Source organism: Tursiops truncatus, chromosome 11 (assembly GCF_011762595.2).
Source record: "Tursiops truncatus isolate mTurTru1 chromosome 11, mTurTru1.mat.Y, whole genome shotgun sequence".
In the NCBI taxonomy this organism is placed as follows: domain Eukaryota; kingdom Metazoa; phylum Chordata; class Mammalia; order Artiodactyla; family Delphinidae; genus Tursiops; species Tursiops truncatus.
This window is the reverse complement of record NC_047044.1, coordinates 93,035,879-93,060,884: the sequence shown is the minus strand read 5'-3', so window position 1 is coordinate 93,060,884 and position 25,006 is coordinate 93,035,879. Positions and strand designations below refer to the sequence as shown.

General features: G+C 43.3%; 1 protein-coding gene across 1 annotated transcript in view; it reads right to left on the bottom strand.

The window, feature by feature from the left end:
- The window catches only part of DUSP16 (dual specificity phosphatase 16), a 75,703-nt gene that overhangs the window by 1,728 nt on the left and 48,969 nt on the right, over positions 1 to 25,006 (bottom strand). The window contains exons 5-7 of the mRNA XM_033867027.2: positions 24,374 to 24,537; positions 8,951 to 9,110; positions 3,112 to 3,235 (exon numbers count right to left, since the gene is read on the bottom strand). Coding sequence (XP_033722918.1) covers positions 3,112 to 3,235; positions 8,951 to 9,110; positions 24,374 to 24,537 — 448 coding nt within the window. The remainder of the gene's footprint in view (positions 1 to 3,111; positions 3,236 to 8,950; positions 9,111 to 24,373; positions 24,538 to 25,006) is intronic.

Below are 25,006 nucleotides of genomic sequence, written 5' to 3'. Positions count from 1 at the left end.
AGGCCCCACAGCCACTTCAAGACGTTGCACATTTTTAATTAACGATCAAAAGAGAGAGTATCAGATGGCCAGGGCATCAAAGCACACACTTCCGAGTTCCTTCCCTTTGGATTCGGTGTGACAGAGTAACCAGCTACACAGTGGGCTCTGTCTGCTAAGCATTATGCGAATGCACTAAAGGGAGTATTCTCTCATTCAGCTCTCACAACTACCCTCTGTCAGGTGGGTGTAATTACCCCCATCACAGAGGTACACACAGTCCTTAGGTGACTCGCCCTAAATCACACAGCTACTAAAGGACGGTGCCGGGATTCAGAACCAGGTCTAGGAACTTCCCTGGTGGCACAGTGGTTAAGACTCCGCGCTCCCAATGCAGGGGACCCAGGTTCAGTCCCTGGTCAGGGAACTAGATCCCGCACACATGCCGCAACTAAGGAGCCAGCAAGCCGCAACTAAGGAGGCCACCTGCGCAGGTAAGACCCAGCGCAACCAAATAAATAAATTAAAATATTAAAAAAGAAAAAAAACAGGTCTGATGTCTGGCTTCATTTCTGTAACCACCTTGTTTAAAAAAGAGTCATCAAGGGATCAAAACTAGTTATAAACAGCTTTTCTGTTTCATCGTAGAAACAGAGACTCTTTAGAAATAGTAGATACATTCTTTAGTGGCCCCTGACCCTTAAGGCCACTTCTCAGAAGATGCAGGAGTGAAACTACACTGAAAATTTATATTTGGATAAGGAAGAAAAGAGAAAAATCAAAAATAAACTCCTTGGAAATCAGTAACCTAAAGCAAATTAACGAAGCCAGAAACAACTGCCTCAACTGTGACAAGTGTACATGCAGGACCCTCGCGATGAGACCCGGCAACAGGATGGAAGGGCGCCTCTCCTGCTGGTTTCTACTGGGCGCAGGAGGACCTTAGGGAGCAGCCAGACTGCAGGGCGCGGCGCGGTGCGGACACAGGGAGGACCCACCGCCTCAGCTCCTTCCTCAAGTGAGGAGCTGTTCAGGTAGCTCATTTCTTTTCTCCAGATTTTCCAATTTGAGAAGAAAGTCCAATTGTTACAGCAGGCCTGGCTCCACGTGCCTGTATTTATCGATCCTTTATCACACGCAAACTAACCACCTCTATCCAACAAGACACACAGGGGACTCCGATTCAGGCGTCCCTGAACACAACCCCAGTCCTTGGTGCTGCTGTCACTGGCTGCCTTCTGTCTGGAGAAAGGGGGGGTGGAGGCAACCCCCTCAAAATTATATACTTAAAAATCTGGGCAACTCTATGCACAGCCACATGCAAATCAGGTTAGAGCACACCCTCACACCACACACAAACAAACTCAAAATGGCTTAGAGACTTAAGTATAAGACATGACACCATAAAACTCCTAGAAGAGAACACAGGCAAAACATTCTCTAACATAAATTGTACCAATGTTTTCTTAGGTCAGTCTCCCAAGGCAATAGAAATAAAAGCAAAAATGAACAAATGGGACCTAATCAAACTTACAAGCTTTTGCACAGCAAAGGAAACCATAAATAAAAAGACAACCTATGGACTGGGAGAAAATATTTGCAAATGATGATGTGACTAAAAAGGGCTTAATTTCCAAAATATACAAATAGCTCGTACAATTCAATAACAACAAAAAAAAACCCAATCAAAAAATGGGCAGAAGACCTAAATAGACATTTCACCAAAGGAGACATACAGATGGCCAATAGGTACATGAAAAAGATGCTCACCATCGCTAATTATTAGAGAAATGCAAATCAAAACTACGATGAGCTATCACCTCACACAGGTCAGAATGACCATCAAGTCTACAGATAATACGTGTTGGAGAGAGTGTGGAGAAAAGGGAACCCTCCTTCACTGTTGGTGGGAATGTAAATTGGTGCAGCCACTACGGAGAACAGTATGGAGGTTCCTCAAGAAAACTAAAACTAGAGTTGCCATATGACCCTGCAATCCCACTCCTGGGCATATCCCCAGACAAAACCATAATTTGAAAAGACACATGCACCCCTATGTTCACAGCAGCACTATTCACAATAGCCAAGACATGGAAACAACCTAAATGTCCATCAACAGATGAATGGATAAAGAAGATGTGGCGCGCGCGCACACACACACACACACACACACAATGGAATGTTAACCATAAAAAAAACAATGCCATTTGCAGCAACATGGATGGACCTGGAGATTATCATACTAACTGAAATAAGTCAGAAAGAGAAAGACAAATACCACACGATATCACTTATGTGGAATCTAAAATACGACACAAGTGAACATATCTATGAAACAGAAATAGACTCACAGACATACAGAACTGACTTGTGGTTGATGAGGGGGCGGGGAGAGGGAAGGTCTGGGAGTTTGGGGTTAGCAGATGCAAACTAGTATATCTAGGATGGATAAACAACAGGGTCCTACTTTATAGCCCAGGGGACAATATTCAATATCCTGTGATAAACCACATGGAAAAGAGTATGAAAAAGAATATATGTATGTATAAATGAATCACTTTGCTGTATAGCAAACTTAACACAACACCGTAAATCAACTATCTACTTCAATAAAATTCTTTACAAAATCTAAGCAACTCTAGATTGCAGGAAATTCTACTCAACGAATGGAGTTTGACCATTATTTGGTTTTATACTTGCATATATTGGGATTTTTCCTCAGTGAAAGAGACACAGAATCTGAAGCACGGTAGGAATTCTACAATGAGTTTCTCCTGGAGCGTTTCTTTCTCGTGTGTAAATTAGAACAAATGATATTTCCCCAACCAGGCAAAGATACAAACTCAAGTAACAGGATGGAGATCTCTGTATTTGCTCTTCCTTAAACTTAAAAAGTAGCTGAGGATGAACTTGATATATGTGAGGGCAGAATTAGTACTAAATTATAAAAATGCATTTTTCTCCAATCTTTGAAAAACCATTTAAAAATCCAGTCACCTGTAAAGAGTATAACTAAAATAATCATGATCTGCTTTAACGTGGTCACCACCACCCTCTCCCCCACCCACCATGTCTTCTCATGATTCAGGTCAAAGGAGAAGCCAGTCTCACAGGGCATGATCCTGTCCTCACCTGTAAGCTTCATCCAAGGACATATCCATCCTCTTCATGATGTAGGCAATGGCGATGGTGGCAGAGCGAGAGATCCCTGCCAAGCAGTGCACTAGGACACATCCATTGGAGGCTTTTGCTTTCTCTATGAGTCAAATTCAGAAAGGGTCATTAATGACAACTTTGTTCGGCAGTGAAATCTTATTTCCATTTACTCACACAATGGCTTTCATCTGGCAACTCGAAGTAAAGCCCATCTATTTACCTATTGTTCCTTTCAGTATTCTTTTAAGGAGGTAGGGGAAGATGATTTCCCCACAATTTACATATAGAACAATGAAGGTCCACATGTGTTAATAAGCAATGTGTCCCTAACTCAGGTTGCCTCTTATTCAGTACTTTTCACCATGTGTTTTTTACATTATTATTTTAATAACTTTCCCTGAGTATAAATCACACATTGTGATCACGTGATTCTACTTGTTTAGTGTAGAAAACTTCAGAAATACAGAAGAGTATAAAGAAAACAACATCCCAAATCCTAAGATTTAGCTAATATTTTGTTTACCTATGTTGTCTGATACTTAAGTTTTTTACGAATTATGTAAGAGATACTACATTTTTTCCAGCTTTGAGATATAATTGGCATATAACATTGTACTTCAGGTGTGTGGCCTAACGATTTGATATATATGAGCGATTAAATTAAAAAAATTTTTTTCATTTTAAACATATGTGACACATTAACTGTAAAAAGTAGGGAGGTGGGGATGGGGAGAGACTTAATCACAGTGACACCACATCATGACGCAGGGACGCCAAGTCAAGCAATTTGTAAAACGCCGACTCAGAATCCACCTTCCTATAATTTCCCTATTTTTCTCTGGGAGACTTTTCTGTGTGTCATAAAGTGGCTCACTTTACTTGCTGAATTTAAGAAGAAGCCATGTGTGGGCCATGAATCAATTTCAGGAGGTCACCTTAATGAGGACCAGGAGAACTCTGACCTCTTCCTTGATCTCCAGGAGATACTGTCTGACTGCGTCATGCTAACTCCCCATAACATGGTAGAAGGACTCGTGAACACTGTTAGAACCAAGAACCAAGGAAACCCGATCGCACGGTGCTGCCACCTCTCACTGTAGATGAGCTTTAAAAGCTTTCTCGTGGACATGGATGAAGTTATACCACGCCTGGAAGCAACTACCACTTTAGCCGGTACAGTGACTACCTTACATCTGAACAATTACGTATGTGCTTACCCTTTACCTACATGCTGCTGCCGGGAGCTAAATTCTTCCCTTTTCAGCCTTGTTTTCATTGATAACTACCAAAAGTTTACCAAACCTTATGGTAAAGTTCTCGTAATTAACAAGGTATCCAGGGAATCTGCTCTGGCAGCTGAGTAATACAATATACAATAATACTTCAATCTCACCGCCTCTGTTATACATATAATAAATTCCCAACGTATAGGACTTATTGTTTGTTACGTACAAAACACCGTAGAGCTTTAAGGTACTACATGAACAATCAAGCAGCTTCCCTTTAGACAGGGAAATCAAACACAATAAAACAATAACAAACGAACACAAAACAACATTGAAACAAAGAAAAAAGGATCACGCTATACAACCTAACAGTATATAAACACACGTACGTCAAGTCCAAGGCTTCCTGGGCTACACAGCTCTCTTCCTCCTCTCAACTATTCAGTATTTAGCCTATACTGCTCTTAGTATTTCCTCTTTCACCTTGGCTGCTAAGAAGCTCAAAGGAAAGGTGTTCACTCAATTTCAAGAGATAACTAATTCCGGTTTTACTGTGCCTTTCCTAGTCCCATATTACCTGGCTCTTGCCCTTCTGTCCTGCTTTAATGGGTACGCGTGTGAATGTGTGTTATCTTTTGATCCCAACCTCTTACTGTAAGCTGCTTCAAATTCTTATTGGAAGTAGGCTGGCTTTAAATATTTTTTTAATGTTGACAGTACTCTCTCATCATTTTTAATAATTATCACGAAACTAGACTAGGAGGACCGAGAAGGGTCTTGCTTCTAACACTCCCCAAAGCGTTTAACACTGAGCACACAGTGTGAACCCAGTAAATACTGGCTGGCTGACCGATACATACTTTAAAAGGTAATCTTTATAAAAAATTTGAAAAAGGCTGGAAGGAAATAAAGCAATGATGATAACCGATGTGTTAGGATGTTGAGGTTACAGGTTTCTTTTTCAAATGTTCTGCATGGTACTTACACTGTTCTTAAAACTGCTTTGATGATATATTTTAAAAATCTAAAGTGATTATACTTAAGTGGGGTTCATTAGAACACATTTCTTGGCAGAACTGAGTGCTAAACTGAGTCTCTTAAGGCAGAGGAAGTAATACCTGTCGACCTGGCGGAGAGGAGAAGGGAAACATTTGAGAAAGACCCACGGTGGGGCTGGACCACCACTCAGAAAACAGCCTTGGCTGGCGCATGCTGGGCGGGAAGTGACCGGAGAGGAGGGTTCGGAGGTGCGAAGCAGGTGTTGGAGAGTCTGGGAATGTTGGGCTAGGGACTCGAGGCAATTAAGGAGCCTCTGCAGGTTCCTGAATAGGGGGCAACAAGAAGGCGCTGACGGGGAAAACCGGAAATAAAAAAAAAGCAGGCTGCCACTACAGCAATCCAGGAATTAAACAAGATGTATCTATTTTTTCAATTTTATCTATTTTTCAGTTTTTTCTATTTTATCAATTCTAGGATTAAAAAGAGAGAGGGGATAACAAATGCAATGGGTTAAGAGGGAGTCAGTGACGGGGAGAAGTTAAAGAGGCTAAAAAGAAGGAAGAAATAACTGAGGTGACAGAGCACAGCTCCAAGGAAAAACAGAAAAGGACTTAGGTAATTTTTAAAACAGTTACTATTTTTTTTTTTGCAGTATGCAGGCCTCTCATTGCCATGGCCTCTCCTGTTGCGTTGTGGAGCACAGGCTCCGGTCGCGCAGGCTCAGCGGCCATGGCTCACGGGCCCAGCCGCTCCGCGGCATGTGGGATCTTCCCGGACTGGGGCACGAACCCGCGTCCCCTGCATCGGCAGGCGGACTCTCAACCACTGCGCCACCAGGGAAGCCCCAACAGCTACTATTTATTAGAGCCAATTATGAGTCAGGCACCTTGCAAGGCGTTTTACATGCATTATCTATTTTAATCTGAACAATATCCCTAAAAGGTAGAAACATTATCTTTAGTCTCCAGATCAGGAAACTGAGGCACAGAAGTTTTAGTAACTCACCTGGAGTCACTTAACCGATAATCAGATACAGTTTGGCTCCAAAGTACATGCTCTTAATTACCTCCCTGGATTGCCCACATAAGCCCTGAGTTTGCGCGGGCGAGTGAAGCAGGAGCCTGTGCGAGCGGCCAGCTGGGCCGGGGGCCCTGGTCGGTGACTTGGGGCGCTGACGGGCAAACGCGCCCGCCGCGGCCTGCATCCACTAGAAGTAAAGGCAACACCCCATGAAAACTGTGTCCTTCCAACAAACTCTACTGAACAAACTTACTGAAATTTAACCTGAATAATAAAAAGTATGAGCCTATACGTTATTAAGTCCTGGTATGAGGGTATGTCTTCAAATTATATTCTCTGACATGACTAACTATAGCTTAGAACAGCCTGGACGAGACTAGCAACTGTAGCAAACATGGGCTGAATTCCACAGTGGGCTGGACGTGTTGCCCTGGATTGTCTGGGTGGGAAAAGGATGGTGGCCCTAACAGTAAACAGGGCCAAGCAAGTGAACTACTGGTAAGTAAAAATATCTTCAGATATACAATAAATCACGGTACGTATTTGGGTGGGTATTTCACCAACCGGCAACATGATAAAATTCCTTTTGCAGGAATTAAAAGTGGCTAAGAGCTCCAATGAAAGAAGAAAGTAAGCTGGGGCAAAGTTATTCATATTCTGTCTTTTCTACCAACCTCCTAAAGCTTAGACATTGCCATGACTTAACAGAATCAGGTTCTATTCTAAATAGATACTGAAATCGCACTTTTAGCTGAAATTAGAGCCAATCATCTCCGGATCAATGTGACATGCAATGGGGACATTATAACTGTCGTCTTTTAAAGAGGCAAACATTGGGCTTCCCTGGTGGCACAGTGGTTGGGAGTCCACCTGCCGATGCGGGGGACATGGGTTTGTGCCCCAGTCCGGGAGGATCCCACGTGCCGTGGAGCGGCTGGGCCCCTGAGCCATGGCCGCTGAGCCTGCGTGTCCGGAGTCTGTGCTCCGCAACGGGAGAGGCCACAACAGAGAGAGGCCCGTGTACCGGAAAAATAAATAAATGAAGAAAGAGGCAAACATTGAACGATATGCTGAATATCTCCTAGAAGTAGAATGGTGGGAAGGATTAATTTGGGGACTTTTGTTTGTGATTATTTTAATGTGAATTATCAAGCCATTTATCTTCAGGTGTTTCACAGAATGCATGCCAATTAAAGAGGAGACGACTTGGCAATCTGAAATCTTGAAAAAAAGAGATCTGTTTCAGAATTACCCGAAGTTCCAAAAGCACTGTCTAGAAAATTCCTCTCACAGATGAAAGCATATAGTGAGGGGCTTAATTTACACAGTTTCACTGTTTAAAAGGAACTAGGGGCTTCCCTGGTGGCACAGTGGTTAAGAGTCCGCCTGCCGATGCAGGGGACACAGGTTTGTGCCCCAGTCTGGGAAGATCCCACATGCCGCGGAGCGGCTGGGCCCGTGAGCCATGGCCGCTAAGCCTGCGCGTCTGGAGCCTGTGCTCCGCAACGGGAGAGGCCACGGCAGTGAGAGACCCGAGTACCGCAAAAAAAAAAAAAAAAAAAAAAAATGGAACTAGTTCTTTATTTTTAAACTTTCAGTAACCAATTCAGAGTATTTAATTGTGGATGAGGGTGCTCAAACTTGTGTGACTAGGGAGAAAAGTAACGAAAACTCTTCACACGGACATCAAGAGTCACACCTTCTTGTGTTGGTCAAGAGCAAAGAACACGTCTCCTTGGTTTAGCCACTTTCCACCAAAACCACATTTCAAATACACATCATCGATTTCCTACCAGCAGATCTGATCCCGGGGCACCAAAATGTCACAACAGCGCCAGAAGCTGGGAGTCAGGGAGGCTCCAGGGCTGACGGGCCCAGTGAGCAGAACAAAGTACGGTATGGACCAGACCCTGTCACAGACAACGCCAAGGAACGACCACACAAGTATTAGAGTGTGTGTGTGTGTGTGTGTGTGTGTGTGTGTGTGTGTGTGAGAGAGAGAGAGAGAGAGTGTGTGTGAGTGTGTGTGTGTGTGTGTGCGCGCGCTGGAATTTCATTAGATCCGATACTACTTGAAATTACTGGCACACGGACTGAGGCTTAGGAATCTTGTGACATAAAGACTTTAAATGTAATGGGATTTGTTTTCACAGGATTTGACTTTTCTCTGGGGAAAACATAGCAGCAAGGCAGAACCAGTTTAAGGAATGCCACCACAGTTTCCAAAAGTCTTTTACAGGATTTGACGAAGTGGGTAAAAAGTTTAATCCCAAAAGTTTAACCGATTTTCAAGCACTTGCCAATACATAATCACAGTTCCCATCAGGCTTAACCCTGGTCGTGTTAAAGTTAGCGAGGATGTCACAAGGCTAGTCCCTAGGGAGGGCCTGGCACACACACCACCTTGGCCACTAAATGAGATAAGGAGCATCATGTGTTCTCAAACTTTTGAACTGTATGAAATAGGTTCCTTTTCTCTAATGAAAAAAAAGGGGAGGAAGGGAGGGAGGGATATACCTCTACATGAGACTATAACCCAAAGGGCTTGTAATATTACTTGAGCTACTTACCAATGAAATCTACTGACTTGTCCAACCACGGCAAAATTTTCTCACAGAAGCTATCATTCACAGGCACTCGCAGGAAATGAGATTCAGGGATAAAGTCAGGCTTGGGACAGGTGTTGCTGGCATTTAACACATAACCAATCCCATTCTGTTGCATCAGCTCCTAGGGACGGAAAGAGCAATTAAAGTAACTAATAACATACTAGCATGATCATTTTTAAAGAGAAAAGTTTAGCATGATTAAAATGACGAGTTTCCTTGAAACAATCAGACTACATTCAATCAGTGAAATCCAATAAACCTAGCAAAATGACATGTAAAGACTTAAGTTTAAAGCAGAATCTAAAACTGAAGTGTAGTTAATTTACAATGTTGTGTTAGTTTCAATTGTATGTCAAAGTGATTCAGTTATACATATATATATATATTTAGATTCTTTTCCATTGTAGGTTATTATAAGATACTGAGTAGAGTTCCCTGTGCTATACAGTATGTCCTTGTTGTTTATCTATTTTACATATAGTAGTGTGTATATGTTAATCCCAAATTCCTAATTTATCCCTCCCTACCACTTTTCCCTTTTGGTAACCATAAGTTTGTTTTCTATGCCTGTGAGTCTATTTCCGTTTTGTAAATAAGTTCATTTGTATCCTTTTTTCTTTTTAGATTCCACATAAGTGATATCATATTTTTCTTTCTCTGACTCACTTCACTTAATATGATAATCTCTAGGTCCAACCGTGTTGCTGCAAATGGCATTATTTCATTCCTTTGTATGGCTAAATAGTATTCCATTATATTATATATTATATTACATTATATTATATTATACTATACTATATACACCACATCTTCTTTAACCATTCATCTGTTGATGGGCATTTAGGTTGCTTCCACGTCTTGGCTATTGTAAATAGTGCTGCAATGAACAGTGGGTTGTGTGTATTTTTTCAAATTATGGTTTTCTCCAGATATATGCCCAGGAGTGGGATTGCAGGATCATAAGGTAGCTCTATTTTCAGTTTTTTAAGGAACCACCATACTGTTCTCCGTAGTTGCTGTAACAATTTACCTTCCCACCAACAGTGTAGTAGGGTTCCCTTTTCTCCACACCCTCTCCAGCATTTATTATTTGTAGACTTTATAATGATGACCATTCTGACTAGTGTGAGGTGATACCTCATTGTAGTTTTGATCTGCATCTCTCTAATGATTAGCAATACTGAACATCTTTCCATATGCCTGTTGGCCATCTTTGTGTCTTCTTTGGAGAAACGTCTATTTAGGTCTTCTGCCAACTTTTTGATTGGTTTTTTTTTTTTTAATTAAGCTGTATGAGCTGTTTATATATTTTGGAAATTAATCCCTTGTCAGTAGCATCGTTTGCAAATATTTTCTCCCATTCTGTAGATTGTCTTTTTGTTTTGTTTATGGTTTCCTTTGATGTTCAAAAGCTTTTAAGTTTAATTAGATCCCATTTATTTATTTTTGTTTTTATTTCCATTACTCTAGGAGACGGCCCGAAAAAGATCTTGCTGCGATTTATGTCAGAGTGTTCTGCCTATGTTTTCCTCTAGGAGTTTTACGGTTTCCAGTCCTACATTTAGGTCTTTAATCCATTTTGAGTTTATTTTGGTATATGTTGTTAGAGAATGTTCTAATTTCATATTTTTACATGCAGCTGTCCAGTATTCCCAGCACCATTTATTGAAGAGACTTCTTCTCCATTGTATATTCTTGCCTCCTTTGTCATAGATTGACCATAAGTGTGTGGGTTTAGCTCTGCGCTTTCTATCCCGTTCTGTTGATCCGTGTGTCTGTTTTCATTCCCAGTACCTTACTGTTTTGATCACTGTAGATTTGTAATATAGTCTGAAGTCAGGGATACTTATTCCTCCAGCTCCGTTCTTCCTTCTCAAGATTGTCTTGGCTATTCGGGGTCTTTGTGTTTCCATACATACAAATTAAAAAAATTTTTTGTTCTAGTTCTGTGAAAAATGCCATTGATAATTTGATAGGAATTGTACTGAATGTGTAGATTGCCTTGGGTAGTATGGTCTTTTAACAATACTGATTTTTCCAATCCAAGAACATATATATATCTTTCCATCATGTTGTGTTCAATTTCTTTCACCAGTGTCTTACAGTTTTCAGAGTACAGGTCTTTTGCCTTCTTAGGTACGTTTATTCCTAGGTATTTTATTCTTTTTGATGTGATGGTAAATGGGACTGTTTCCTTAATTTCTCTTTATGATATTTTGTTAGTGTATAGAAATGCAACATATTTCTGTATATTAATTTCATATCCAGCAACTTTACTAAATTCATGGATGAGCTCTAGTAGTTTTCTGGTAGCATCTCTAGGATCTTCTATGTATAGTAGCATGTCATCTGCAAACAGTGACAGTTTTACTTCTTTTCCAATTTGGATTCTTTTTATTTCTTTTTCTTCTCTGATTTCTGTGGCTAGGACTTCCAAAACTATGTTGGATAAAAATGGCAACAGTGGGCATCCTTGTCTTGTTCCTGATCTTAGAGGAAATGCTTTTAGCTTTTCACCATTGAGTATGATCTTAGCTGTGGGTTTACCGTATATGGCCTTAATTATGTTGAGGTATGTTCCCTCTATGCCCACTTTCAGAAGAGGTTTTTTTTTATTATTATAAATGGATGTTGAATTTTATCAAAAGCTTTTTATGCATCTACTAAGATAATCATATGATTTTTACTCTTCAATTTGTTAATGTGGTATATATCACACTGACAGATTTGTGGATACTGAAAAGTCCTTGATCCTTGGCATACTTGATCATGATGCATGATGCTTTTAATGTATTGCTGGAGTCGATTTGCTAGTATTTTGTTGAGGATTTTTGCATCTATGTTCATCAGTGATATTGGCCTGTAATTTTTTCTTTTTTTTGTGATATCTTTGTCTGGTTTGGGTATCAGGGTGATGGTAGCCTCATAGAATGAGTTCAGAAGTGATCCCTCCTCTGCAATTTTCTGGAAGAGTTTCAGAAGGATAGGTGTTAAGTCTTCTCTAAATGTTTCGTAGAATTCACCTGTGAAGCCATCTGGTCCTGGACTTTTGCTTGTTGGGAGTTTTAAAATCACTGATCCAATTTCAGTACTGGTAATTGGTCTGTTCATATTTTCTGTTTCTTCCTAGTTCAGTCTTGGGAGATTGTATTTGTATCTTTCTAAGAATTTGTCCATTTCTTCTAGGTTGTCTACTTTATTGGCATATAGTTGCTCACAGTGGTCTCCTATGATCCTTTGTATTTCTGTGGTGTAGACTGCAACTTCCTTGTCACTTCTGATTTTACTGATTTGGGCCCTCTCCCTTTTTTCCTTGATGAGTCTGGCTAAACGTTGATCAATTTCACTTATCTTTTCAAAGAACCAGCTTTTAGTTTCATTGATCTTTTCTATTGTTTTTTTAGTCTCTATTTCATTTATTTCTGCTCTGATTTCTTTCATTCTACTAACTTTGGGCTTTGTTTGTTCTTCTTTCTCTAGTTGCTTTAGGCATAAGGTTTAGGTTGTTTATTTGAGATTTTTCTCATTGCCTGAGGTAAATTTGTATCACCATAAACTTCCCTCTTAGAACTGCTTTTGTTGCATCCTGTAGGTTTTGGATCGTCGTGTTTTCATTTTCATTTGTCTCAAGGTATTTTCTGATTTCCTCTTTGATTTCTTCAGTTATCCACTGGTTGTTCAGTAGCATATTGTTTAGCCTCCACGTGTTTGTGCTTTTTGCAGTTTTCTCCCTGTAGTTGATTTCTAGCCTTATAGCGTTGTGGTCGGAAAAGATGCCTGATATGATTTCAGTTTTCTTAAATTTATTGAGGCTTTAAAGCAGAATTTTTTAAGGGCAAAATAGGCTGTTTAAAAGATCACACATCACTAATATAGTCAACTCTCTATTATCTTCATTACTAGAGAGAGAAGTGGAACAAAGAACAGAAAATAAAACCGTGACAGTTTACTATGACTTGCCCCTCCTGGGCAACTATGTAAATTTATTATGACCATGTTAGATGTAATCCCCAAAATGCATGAATAAGTGCATTGATTTACAAGATTTGGGAGTATGCTAGAATACTTTTGTTTGTTTGTTTTGTTTATTTTGTGCTATGACTTCAGAATCTATGCACACACAATGAGAACATTTTCTTCCCAAACTGAACATGCTGGTTGTTCTCTAAGATACAGTCCTAGGCCATCTTCTGGCTGTAAATACTCTCTCTGAAGGTTGACTCTGTTTCCGTAGTTTCTTTTTGTTTGTTTTTTTGGGGTTTTTTTTTTGCGGTACGCCGGCCTCTCACTGCTGTGGCCTCTCCCGTTGCAGAGCACAGGCTCCGGACGCGCAGGCTCAGCGGCCATGGCTCACAGGCCCAGCCGCTCCGCGGCACATAGGATCTTCCCAGACGTGGGCATGAACCCGTGTCCCCTGCATCGGCAGGCGGACTCTCAACCACTGCGCCACCAGGGAAGCCCCCTCTGTAGTTTTAATTATCACCTCTACATGCTGATGACTCTTAAATAAATACACACACACACACACACACACACACACACACACACACACGCCCTCTTTAATTTCTGACGTCATTTCCAGCCACTTCCTGGTATCTCTATTTGGATGTTCCTCAGGACCTTCAAACTCAAAATGTCAGAAACACAGCACATTCTCTTTCTCCCTTCTCTGCCTCAAATTCTTGTTTCCTCTCTGTAATCCAAAACCGGTTTTTGGTAATAACATCCACCCAGACACTTGAGCTAGAAAATGGGATCATTTCATCCTGTTTTTCTTCCTCACCACCCCCATCCTAATGTTGCCAAACCCTCCTGGTATCGCCCCTCCCGTCCACCCTTTCTCTCTATTCCCAGTCGCTGCTCAGGGGTAAGCCCTCACCATGGTAGCAAAAGAGCCAACAGGGAGCTCTTGAAGTTTGCGGTGTTTTCCTCTCCAAACAACAACCGGAGTAATCTTTCTTGTAATTAAACGCGAGCTACGTGCTTTCTCCACACTTAGTTTCATCATGTCTCACTGCCTGCTCCTGTTCCGTACCATCGCCAAATCCCCTTCACATGTGCATCCCCCTTCCCCGATGCTGCTCGCACCGTCTGAGCTCAGCAGGCCCTGTTCCTCTTCCTGATGACTCTTCCACTTTTCTACTTTAAGTTAACCTTACTATGAAGCCCTCCTACGGGTGCATAATTAACCATTCTGTTCTCTGCCCGTCCGAAGGACTTTGGACATGCTATTAGTAAAGCACCGAGCACATTAGCAGGTTCCCTCGTCTCTCCTATTAAGCAGTGAAGTAGTGAGGTCTTGGCCGGATGCTTGCCTGTGCTTCTCCCTTCAGCACCAGGTACATAGCTGCACTCGGTACGTGTTTGTTCAGCTAACATCCCGTCCACCATTTTCCAGGCAAGCCTATACAACCCGCTTCATTTAGTCATCCATTGCTGCCTCTCAGGAAATGTCCCTGGCCTGAAATCATTCTCTTCGAAGCAACTCTGGTCACGTCTTCCTTTTCTTGGAATGCTACCTCCTCTACAGATCTGTTCCAACTCCAACTCCCCGAAGGACAGTTGGTCATTTTCTCCCTATTTTAGCCTCCTGCCAACGCGCTCATCCCTTCAATTACCACATTCAGTGCAATAAATATATTGTTTTACAGAAAAGTAGACTGAGTAAATCCAGATCAGGTGTGCAGCCCTCTCGGCTATCAGATGACAGAGTCAAGAAACAGCTTGTGGAGCTGGGCGAGCTTCTTAGAGTGACTGACCCTCGCCTTCCGAAGGTCTCGTAGGCTCCCGTTAGATCTCAGTGGTGTTTACAACTTTTAAACGTCTGTACACGAGCGAAGGTCACACTGTTTTCTACCACTGTCTGATCACCACAGCGTTTCCCACGCAAGAACGGCAGCATTACTGGAGATAAAAGTCTTTCATGCCTCTCTCATGAACGCTCCTTAAAGAAAGGAACCTTTTTACATTTCCATCTCCTTTCCATCAACAGTGTGACAGAGATTTATTAAATTAAAAGTAGTACGATAATAAAGACACAGGAGTTTCTGAGGAGAGAGGCTGACACGGGCAGCGTTACCTACTCTACACAAAAGACCACAGGCGATGCTCACAAATGACAACACTAACGTGAGACAAGTCAGTAGTGAGCATCAAATGTGATTTCCCCACACAAAGTCTAGAATAATGTACACTTCTGACAATTAGCCTAATAGTCTACATTCTGTAGAAATGACCACTTAAACCTAAATTCAATGAAAAATGTGTTGGGCACCTTTGCTACAGGTGCTATGTTATATTAACAATATACTACTATGGTACACGTTAATAAACAACATCTAACGTTTACCGAGTGCCTACTGTGTACCTGGGACTGTGCTAAGCCTTTAAATGGACCGTCTCATTTAATCCTCACAACCACCCTTTGAGATGGATACTATTCTTCTTCTCATTTTTAAAATGAGGAAACTGAGGCTTAGAGAGTTCATGGAATGTTTCCAAAGTTATACAGCTAACAAGTGGTCCAGAGTAGAAATCCAAATCCAAGCATATTCTCATCTCCAGAATCCGTCCTCTTAACTGCCATTCTCTACTGAAGTTCTTTTTAAAGCAAATTAGATGGAGCAATAAAGTAACTCGCCTACATACAGACTTTCTTTTTAACCAAATGAAGTAACAGAATATGAAGTCTTAACTGCATCCTTTTCCACCCTTTTTAACTGTAACCAGTTAGGACATAAAGGAGCACCCCTCTGGGCATGGACGTAACTCAGGACACTCGATGGCTACTGGAGGAGACTAATCACCTGTTTTACCTCTTTCTTCCCTCATTGTCACCTCAGTTGCAGCCACGGGCATCACAGCGTGGCCCTGCTGCCGTGTTCACACTGGCATCTGCTGCTCCCGGCTGAGGCCTGGCTGCCCACGTGCACGTCCCCCAGCCTCACGCCACTGCTGTCACGTGCCCAGTGGTCATGGCCCGATGGAAAGGAAACACGAAAAAGGGGCAGTTCTGACCTCACGTAAGAAACATCAGTCATCCAAGCCTACAACGTTGTTTATGTCTCAACAATATTCTCCACGTATAAAACGGTGTGCCACGAAGAGAGGCACTTAAGTAGTAGCTTTATTTTAGACAACTGATGTAAGGGGGGAGGGGACATTAATGTGTTGAAATGGAGTGATAATAAAATAATTTAACCGCAAAATGAAATGAGAAAAAAATGGTAGTTATACATCAGTGGAAAAAATGAGTTAAAAGAGGAAACTGTTAAAAATGTTACATATATACGTAAAACATTTTAACTCAAAACAAATAAATGTACTTTAATTCACTAATTTCTTGGTGTTTTTTTTAAAATAGGTTAGCTGACTGGAGTTCTTAAGAAAATCACAACCAAATGCATCTACCACTTATACTTTCCATTCTTTAAAGAGCAAGAACTAGTAAAGCAATAAATCAGGACAGAATCTTCTAGATTATGACTGTCCCCTAAATATTCTACGGCTGCCTTCCCCTGCCTAGTAAGACAGAAAAAAACGTAGAGCAATCAGTCTTTCCTGAATCTTTTTTTTTTTTTTAACATTTATTTATTTATTTGGTTGCACTGGGTCTTAGTTGCGACAGGCGGGCTCCTTAGTTGCAGCTTGTGGGCTCCTTAATCGTGGCTCGCTGGCTTCACAGTTGAGGCACATGGGCCCCTTAGTTGTGGTGGCATGCATGCGGGATCTAGTTCCCTGACCAGGGATCAAACCCCAGCCCCCTGCACTGGGAGTGCGGAGTCCCAACCACTGCGCCACCAGGGAAGTCCCTTTCCCGAATCTTTTGAAACCACTTAGCTTAGGTCATAGAAAAACAACTCTCTTTCCTCATTCATATTTCATCCGTGTATGCAATATTTTAACTAACGTACATCGTTATGATAACAAGTACATTGGCCTAAACAGGTCCGAGAACAAACACAATTGCGTCCTGGTGAGTAAACTGTTCAAATGGGGTTAGTAGCCCTGCGACGGCCCGGAGCCCACTGCTGCCAGGAGACAGGAGCCCACCTGCCGAGGGCGGCAGAGCAGAGGGGTGGGTGGGGGCTGCAGTCAGCTAAGGCGTCACGTGACTGTCATGTGACCGTTCTGTTCCCTTCTCTCCTGATGATGTTCACGGCCAGGCATGTAAGTGGCCGAGAGGGCATCTTATGTCAATGCTCCTGACAGCAAGAACTGGGATGGAACCACAAGTATGAAGAACGGGTTTGTTTTATAGAATCATGACTGCTTTTACTCAGAGATGGAGGTCTTGACTTCCTACCACATTTTAAGGAATTTACGTAATTCATTCATCGTTGTTTCAGTGTGTTGTGTAAAGCGTACACAACTCAGTATGACTCTGTCCCGTCATTAAACACCGTAATCCTTAGGCTTCCAGAGAGCCTTCATGCTGTTGCATATTTGGCTCAACTTTGTGCTCAGTCGGCTAACACGTGCCTCCTACTGATAACGTAATCTTTCTTCTCCGGCCTTCAAATATCCTTCCGACACCGTGGCCTCTGGGTTCTCTGAGCGCCTCACCTTGAGCACTCCCTCCCGAGGCCCGGTCCGGTCTCTGCCATTACCAGTAACCATAACCTCACACAACGCGCTGCAGGACGCCGCCTCCTTCCTTCCAGCTTACTGCCTTCTACCACCACTCCTGGCGTCCCTCGATCCCCCCCGGACCTCATTCAGCCTCCTCTCTGTCCTTCATCCTCATGACGTCTGTCCTTGCTTCCTGGCCCAGCTTAAATTCTGGGGCCAGTCACTACACAGTTGACCCTTGAACAACTCAGGTTTAAACTGTGTGGGTCCACTTATACGTGCATGCTTTTCAACAGTAAACACTGCAGTATTACAGGCTCCACAGCTGGTTGAATCTGAGGTTGCAGAGGCCCTGCGGAGGGCGAGGGCCGACCATAAACGATACGAGGATTAACCCCCTCACTGTTCGAGGGTCACCTGGAATCCCTCCCTCGCTTTCACCCTCAATTACTGGGTCCCTCCGTCACCTCTTCACACTCACGTGGCAAGATCACAGCCCTGGATGAACCTGGCTCGCCACCGAGTCTGCACCTGCACGCAGGCAGCTGAACGTGGCCCGAGAAGAACACTCAGCAGCGCTGCTGCCGGGCCCCCTTCCAGCCACGCTCCCCAGCGGGCACTCCATGCCCCTGGTCTTCACCTGGCCTCTAGCCTGGATGCCATTCCAGCCCTTCCCCGTTCTTTTCAAACCCTCCATATGTCCTCCCTCACCCTCTCTCTCTGCTCATGGAGAAAACAGAAACAGTCAGAAGGAAGTTTTGATAAACTTCTACCACCACTTCCCTTTCTGCCAGCACACGTGCCTCTAAACCCTCCTTCCTCCTGTTACTGTGGGTGAACTCAGTGTGCAGGACAAGCACACGGGCACCAGTCCCAGAAAACTGGGAGCCCGGCTCAGCACGTGACTGTCCGCCACCTGAGTGACCTTGGAGGGGCTACCTGACCTCCCTCAGCTTTAGTTTCCTTACCTGTAAAACAGGGCTAACGATCTCTATTTTGTAAAGCTGTTATGAGGATAAAGTGGCACATAATATACAAGAAGTTTCAATAAACGTTAGTTCCCTTACTTTACCTTATTTTTAAAATAATAGTTTGTGGGAATGTAAACTGGTACAGCCACTATGGAAAACAGTGTGGCGGTCCCTCAAAAAATTAAAAATAGAGCTGCCGGGCTTCCCTGGTGGCGCAGTGGTTGGGAGTCTGCCTGCCGGTGCAGGGGACACGGGTTCGTGCCCCGGTCCGGGAGGATTCCACATGCCGCGGAGCGGCTGGGCCAGTGAGCCATGGCCTCTGAGCCTGCGCGTCCGGAGCCTGTGCTCCGCAACGGGAGAGGCCACTGCAGTGAGAGGCCCGCGTACTGCAAAAAAAAAAAAAAAAAAAAAATAGAGCTGCCATCTGATCCATCAATTCCACTGCTGGGTATTTATCCGAAGGAAACAAAAACACTATCTCCAAAAGACACATGCACCCCCTTGTGCACTGCAGCACTATTTACAGAAGTCGAGACATGGAAACAACCTAAGTGCCCACTGACAGATGAATGGATAAAGACGACGTGGTATTATGTACACAATGGAATATTATTCAGCCTTAGAAAAGAAGGAAATCTTGCCATTTGCGGCAGCAAGGATGAACCTTGAAGGCATTATGCGAAGCGAACTAAGTCAGACAGAGAAGGACAAATACTGTATGATCTCACTTACATGTGGAATCTGAAAAACAAACAGAAACTGAATTCATAGGTACAGAGAGCAGAGTGGTGGCTGCCAGAGGTGGTGGAGGGGAGGGGTAAAGGTGGTCGAAAGGTACAAACTTCCAGTCACAAAACAAGTCAGTCATGGAGATGTAATGCACAGCATGCCGGCTACAGATAATAACAGTGTATTGCATATTTGAAAGTGGCTGAGAAATCTTAAAAGTTCTCATCATAGGAAAAAAAAGGAGTAGCTATGTGTGGTGGTAGATGTTAACTTAGATTTATTGTGATCATTTAGCAATATATACAAATACTGAATGTTGGATATAATGTTACTTGAAACTAATATACTTGAAATATGTTATATGTCAATTATATAATGACGTATAACATATACGTCATTATATATATGTTATACGTCAATTACATCTCAATTAAAAATAACTTATAAATCACATGGTATATAAATTATATCTCAGTAAAGTTGCTGCCCACCCCCCAGCCTGTAATGTATATCTTTCACTAATTCAAACTGTCCTTTCTCCTAATTGGCCTCAAGTAGGGAAATTACACTGAATGTAGCAGGCTGGGTATAAAAAAGGGTTCAGCTGTAAAGTAGAAAAGACTACCCCCTAAGAAATTAAAAAATAGATTCTGGTTTCAAAACACAATCAAGAAAGTGTTCAAAAATAATTTTTGTGAGTCAAAAAATAAATCTTAATTTTACTGCTATGATTTGCATTCACTTTTTTTCCCCCTTTGTTTCCTTCTCCTAAACCATGAAACAACTTTGCCCCGTAGTTGGACTAATTTCTAAATATGGGCTCTATACTCTGTTGATACAGACTGTGCAGTAATATATGGAATACAGCTTTAATACAACTGCTCTGTTTGGTCAGGTTGCCCACGTTCATTCAGGCTGAGGACAGAGGTCCCATTAAATCACACAGGCACTGCAAATGTACATAAAGGAGTTGTAGTTTTTCTTTCTGAAGTCAATTTAATGAGTGAGTTTGCATTTGCCACTCCCCTTGCCTTCAGAATTGACCTACTTCCTCCAGCCAGCCTTCCTCAGCCAGCCACGCCCAATGTACCCACCACTCACCCCAGACCCTTGTACACCCTACCCGGTGGTGACAATAACAGTGTCCCTATAAACCAGGAACTGCTCTTGGTGCCTGGCGTAAGGCCACGTCACAGGAGCCTCACAAGAACACTAGGGGGCAGGAATCATCTCAGGTTGCAGGTGAAGAAGCAGATTCGGGGCACGTGGCTCCGGCTGGTGAGGCGAAGACCTGGCATGCGAATCCTCCCGGTCCGGAGCCGGCTCTCGCTCCTGCCTGAATCACCTTGTTTGCGAATTACCGTCTCAGGAACAGGTCTTGTCTAACCAACCTGCACTCTGTATGGCGTTCTACACACCGTGGACCCTGAATAAATACTTTCACTGATCATTTTGACGACATGAGCCTTTGTCTTCCTAGATCACAGAGAAACCTGAAAGCAGTATTTGGCTATACGGTGTCCAGGCTACAGCCTAACTCTCGTACGAAAACACCAGAGAAAGTGGCAGTAGTCCTGGGGACGGGCAGAACAGCAAGGCAGCCCAGGAAAGCCAACTGTGCGTGTTAGAAGACTGAAATAAGAAGCTACCCCCCAGGGCTTCCCTGGTGGTGCAGTGGTTGAGAGTCTGCCTGCCGATGCAGGGGACACGGGTTCATGCCCCGGTCCGGGAAGATCCCACATGCCGCAGAGCGGCTGGGCCCGTGAGCCATGGCCGCTGAGCCTGCGCGTCCGGAGCCTGCGCTCCGCAACGGGAGAGGCCACAACAGTGAGAGGCCCGCGTACCACAAAAAAAAAAAAAAAAAAAGTTTAAAAAAAAAGAAGCTACCCCCCAAAAAGCTGGCCGCACCCTGTTTAAAATGGGTAAGGCGCGGGCACGGCAGCTTTAGGGAAGAAGCCGAAGAGGTCCCGGCTCAGGAACGACTCGCGGTAGGGAATCCCATCGTACACCCTGTGTGTAAGTGGGAAACAAAAGTCCGTTTGAAATTTTAACTGGTCAAGGAGAAAAAAACATCAGGAACTTCTGTCTGTCCCATTATAACTAGAGATTCTGGTTCAAGTCCCACTCAGTCAGATGTGAACTGTGGGCACCAGCAAACTGCTTTAGTGTAACAGCTGTACAACTCCAGTTCAAAGACCAGAGGAGGACAGATTGTGGGAAACAAAGTACAGATGCGAGGGGAAAGGAAGTGTGTTCTTTTTGCTACCAGTGCCTTCTTACAGTCTTTTACAGAAGAGCTATGTCTTTGAGACCTAAGTAAAAACAATCACATGCTGAGAGTGTTGACCTGCACCGTCTGATCTGTGGAAGCACAGGCACATGTGGCACGTCCACAGTGAGAGTCCATAAGACACACACCAGATTTCAAAGACCTAGTACCAAAAACTGTAAAGTGCCAATAATTTTTTATATTGATTGCACGTTGAAATGGTAATATTCTAGACATACGGTGATGAATGTCATTAAAATTAATTTCACTTGGGTTTTTCTTTAACTTTTTAAATAAGGCTATCAGAACATTCTAGATTATATATGTGGCTTGCATTATACTTCTGTGGGATGATGCTGGTATAGAACATGCTGTAGACAAAGCAGGAGGAAACAAATCTCAGCTGTGATTCAACAGACTGTTAAGACTTGTCAGTCCTTCATGACAGCCTGTTACAGAGATTTCAATTTCCAGACGATGAGGATTTCTGGTGTTCTACAAACATAGGACTTAGAGCCAGAGTAGTTTGGGTTTGAGGAGGTCTCTGTCACTCACTAGCTTTGAGGTCAATGACTTTCTAGCCACAAAATCTTGGGTAAGTAAGTGACATAACTCAGAGCCAACCTACCTCCAAATCCTATTATGAGGGTTAAATGCAGTGACATAAAGGGCCTAGCATTCTAAATGATAAACACTATCATCCTCCCCAGAAATTTTCCGTGACATGCTTTTAACATATTTTAGTGGCACTTTATTACAAATAAATAAATAAATAGGAAGATGACTAATAAGATTAGTGGTCTTGTGGTGGTGGTTCTTAGAAACTTCTAAGTTTGACTAAAAAGGAACGTACTATCAGGGGAGATTATAAAATCTTCATCTCTGGAGATCTTCCAGAAGAAGAGAGCACATTATTTCTCCTGGGAAGTTTAAACCAGAGAGTGGAGCAGGGAGATGAGTTTATGCTGTTTTCGAAAGAGAGGCACATCCAGTTCTAAGACCCAGCAGCGGGGTGATGTGGTGGAATTTATGTAACATTTCTGGAATTACGATTTCCTCATTATCGAACGAAGGAGGCTGACTAAATGATCTGTAAGGTCCCCTCCAGCACTAGGACTCTTCTCAACAGTGAATCTAGAGGTTACGTACATAGAAATTTCTACTCGCCACCTTGAAAGCACTCTTCTCACCACTCCCTAGTCTGCACGTCGGCAGCTCCCAAAGCAGCTTTCTCACGGTCTTCCCCAATGACTCCTTGCTCAACCTGTTTCCCCGTGAGCTTGCATAAGCCCATTCTCCCCCTACAACCATTTCCTTTCAAGGCATCTGTGTGCCTATCCTGTTTAGCACACGGACATGTAGAAGCCAATTAAAAACAGAAAACTATCAGCCCCCGGCACACCTCAACTTCAGGTTCCAGTTTAACTGCTCTCACCCTGCAGGCCTCACTTAGCTGTTAACTGACACATTTGTTAAACCTGGAAAAGGTATGCAGCAAAATCAAGGTACCACTGCACTGAATGTCAGAAGTAACAGAAAGGACCTGTCACATAACTACTTGTAAATCACCTGCCAGTGACTGGTTAAGTTTTACTGGGGGGGATTCTGAACAGGATCCTTAACTAGGAATTTTATTTCATTTTGTTTTATTTGCTGATCTAAGGATTAAATAAAGCACCTCCGGGTGTGCCCCAGGGTTGCATGTGACTTTAGGAAATCAATTTTGCTTTCTGTGACATAGTTTGCTTATCTCTCAAAGAGAACTAATAAAATGCACGTGCTCAAAGACATCGTGACCCCACCAGAAAGGCTCAGTGCAAGCATAAGCTATCAAATTTCAAATACCTCACAGAACGAGCAGACATGTTAGCAAAAATGTCCAGGCAAAATTCTGAAGAGGCAGGAGTTTTGAGAACAAAAAAGAAGAAGAGAGCAAAAAGAATGCCTCCTTGCTGCCCAGTGAGAGGGTGTTCTTGCTCTCCACGTGCTAAAGTAAAGCAAGCCCACCTGGAAGCTTATCTTACGGTCAGCCCAATTCTTTCAGCTCCTCAAGCAGAAATACCCAAAAAGCAGCACTTGCAGATCACCAGCGGTTGAATTACGATCTTTGACTGCTTTTTCTATTAGAGGTGATGTAAACAAGAGGTTTTAGAGACAAACCACTTTCCAGGCAGTTAGAGCACTGTTTTCTGGCACCACTTGTTAAGAGCATATAAGCAGTGGAGACAGACGGATCTTAGTTCTGCCGCTGTCACGTGTGTACCGTTATATATAATGGCCTCAAGCAATCAACACGGCTCCTCCGTGGGATACACCTTGTTCAGAACGGCTCACATCCTTTTCATCCAGTTATTTACGGTCCTCCCTCTTCTTTCTCAACCAAACTGCTCCAAGGGGCCTCAGGCGGGGCGCCTGCAGAGCGTCTTCTTAGCGCTGGTCCTCACCATCCTTTTACCCCCCTCCCCGCCCCTCTAGCCAGGAGTCATCGTGAGATCTTCCTCAGTCCAAGCCAACCCGAGTCCCTTTCTAGTTGCTGCAGTAAATAAATACATCTCTATATGTGAAATCATCTAGGCGGCATGAGCCTTCCTGGGTGTGCCCAACCGCAGGTCTCCTGGACCTGTAAGCACAGCACACTTGACAACGGCTTAGCCTTCCTACAGCGAGCAGAACGTCACAGCAGACGGCACTGGGGAGGATGGTACGGCCGCTGGGCTGCTCACAGGGGAGCTGCACTAAGAACACGGGGTGCGTGTGCCTGAAAGGACAGCCCGCCGGCAGCCCAGTGCTTCTCCAGCTGCTGTCAAGAAACCCTGCAATGAAGGTTATGTTCAAAGCACCCACCTTGTTGAGGACATCTCGCTGGCAGCCAAGATAGAGATTGGGCAGAATTCGGGTTGGCCCAATGTTGGCAACAGGTAAGCAAGGCTGAGAAATGCAGGTGGGGACTAGGGTGGATTTTCCTTCACAGAGGCCAGGGAAACAGCGGGAGAACTCGGCAAACCCACCTAAGGACAGACAGGGTACAGTTACGCCGTGCATAAAGATGAAAACCAGCCTTCTGCTAACTACTCAAATACAGTTGTCTGAAAAGAACAATCAGATCCCACAGATGGAAGTGGAGCCCCGTCCACAGCTGCTCGGTCTGGGGTACAATCCAGCACCAGACCCGGCTTTGCAAGCCCACGAAAGTGACCCCTGGCCCTGAAGGCACTTAGTGACTCACCCCCTCGCTCTCACTCCCTTCACCTTCACGCATCCTATGTCTTCCCCCTGCTCCCTGTCGTATTTCGTGTGACTTAAAGAGGACTGAAAGTAGCAGATAACCGAGCCAAGACAGATGCAAAATGCGGATACAAAAACACATGAACTGAGGCCAGACGTGACTTCTTCAAAATAAAATTGACAGAGTTAAAAGCTCCTTCTAGAATGAACTTTAAATCTTCCTACTGTATAAGTTTTATATTTCAAAGATAC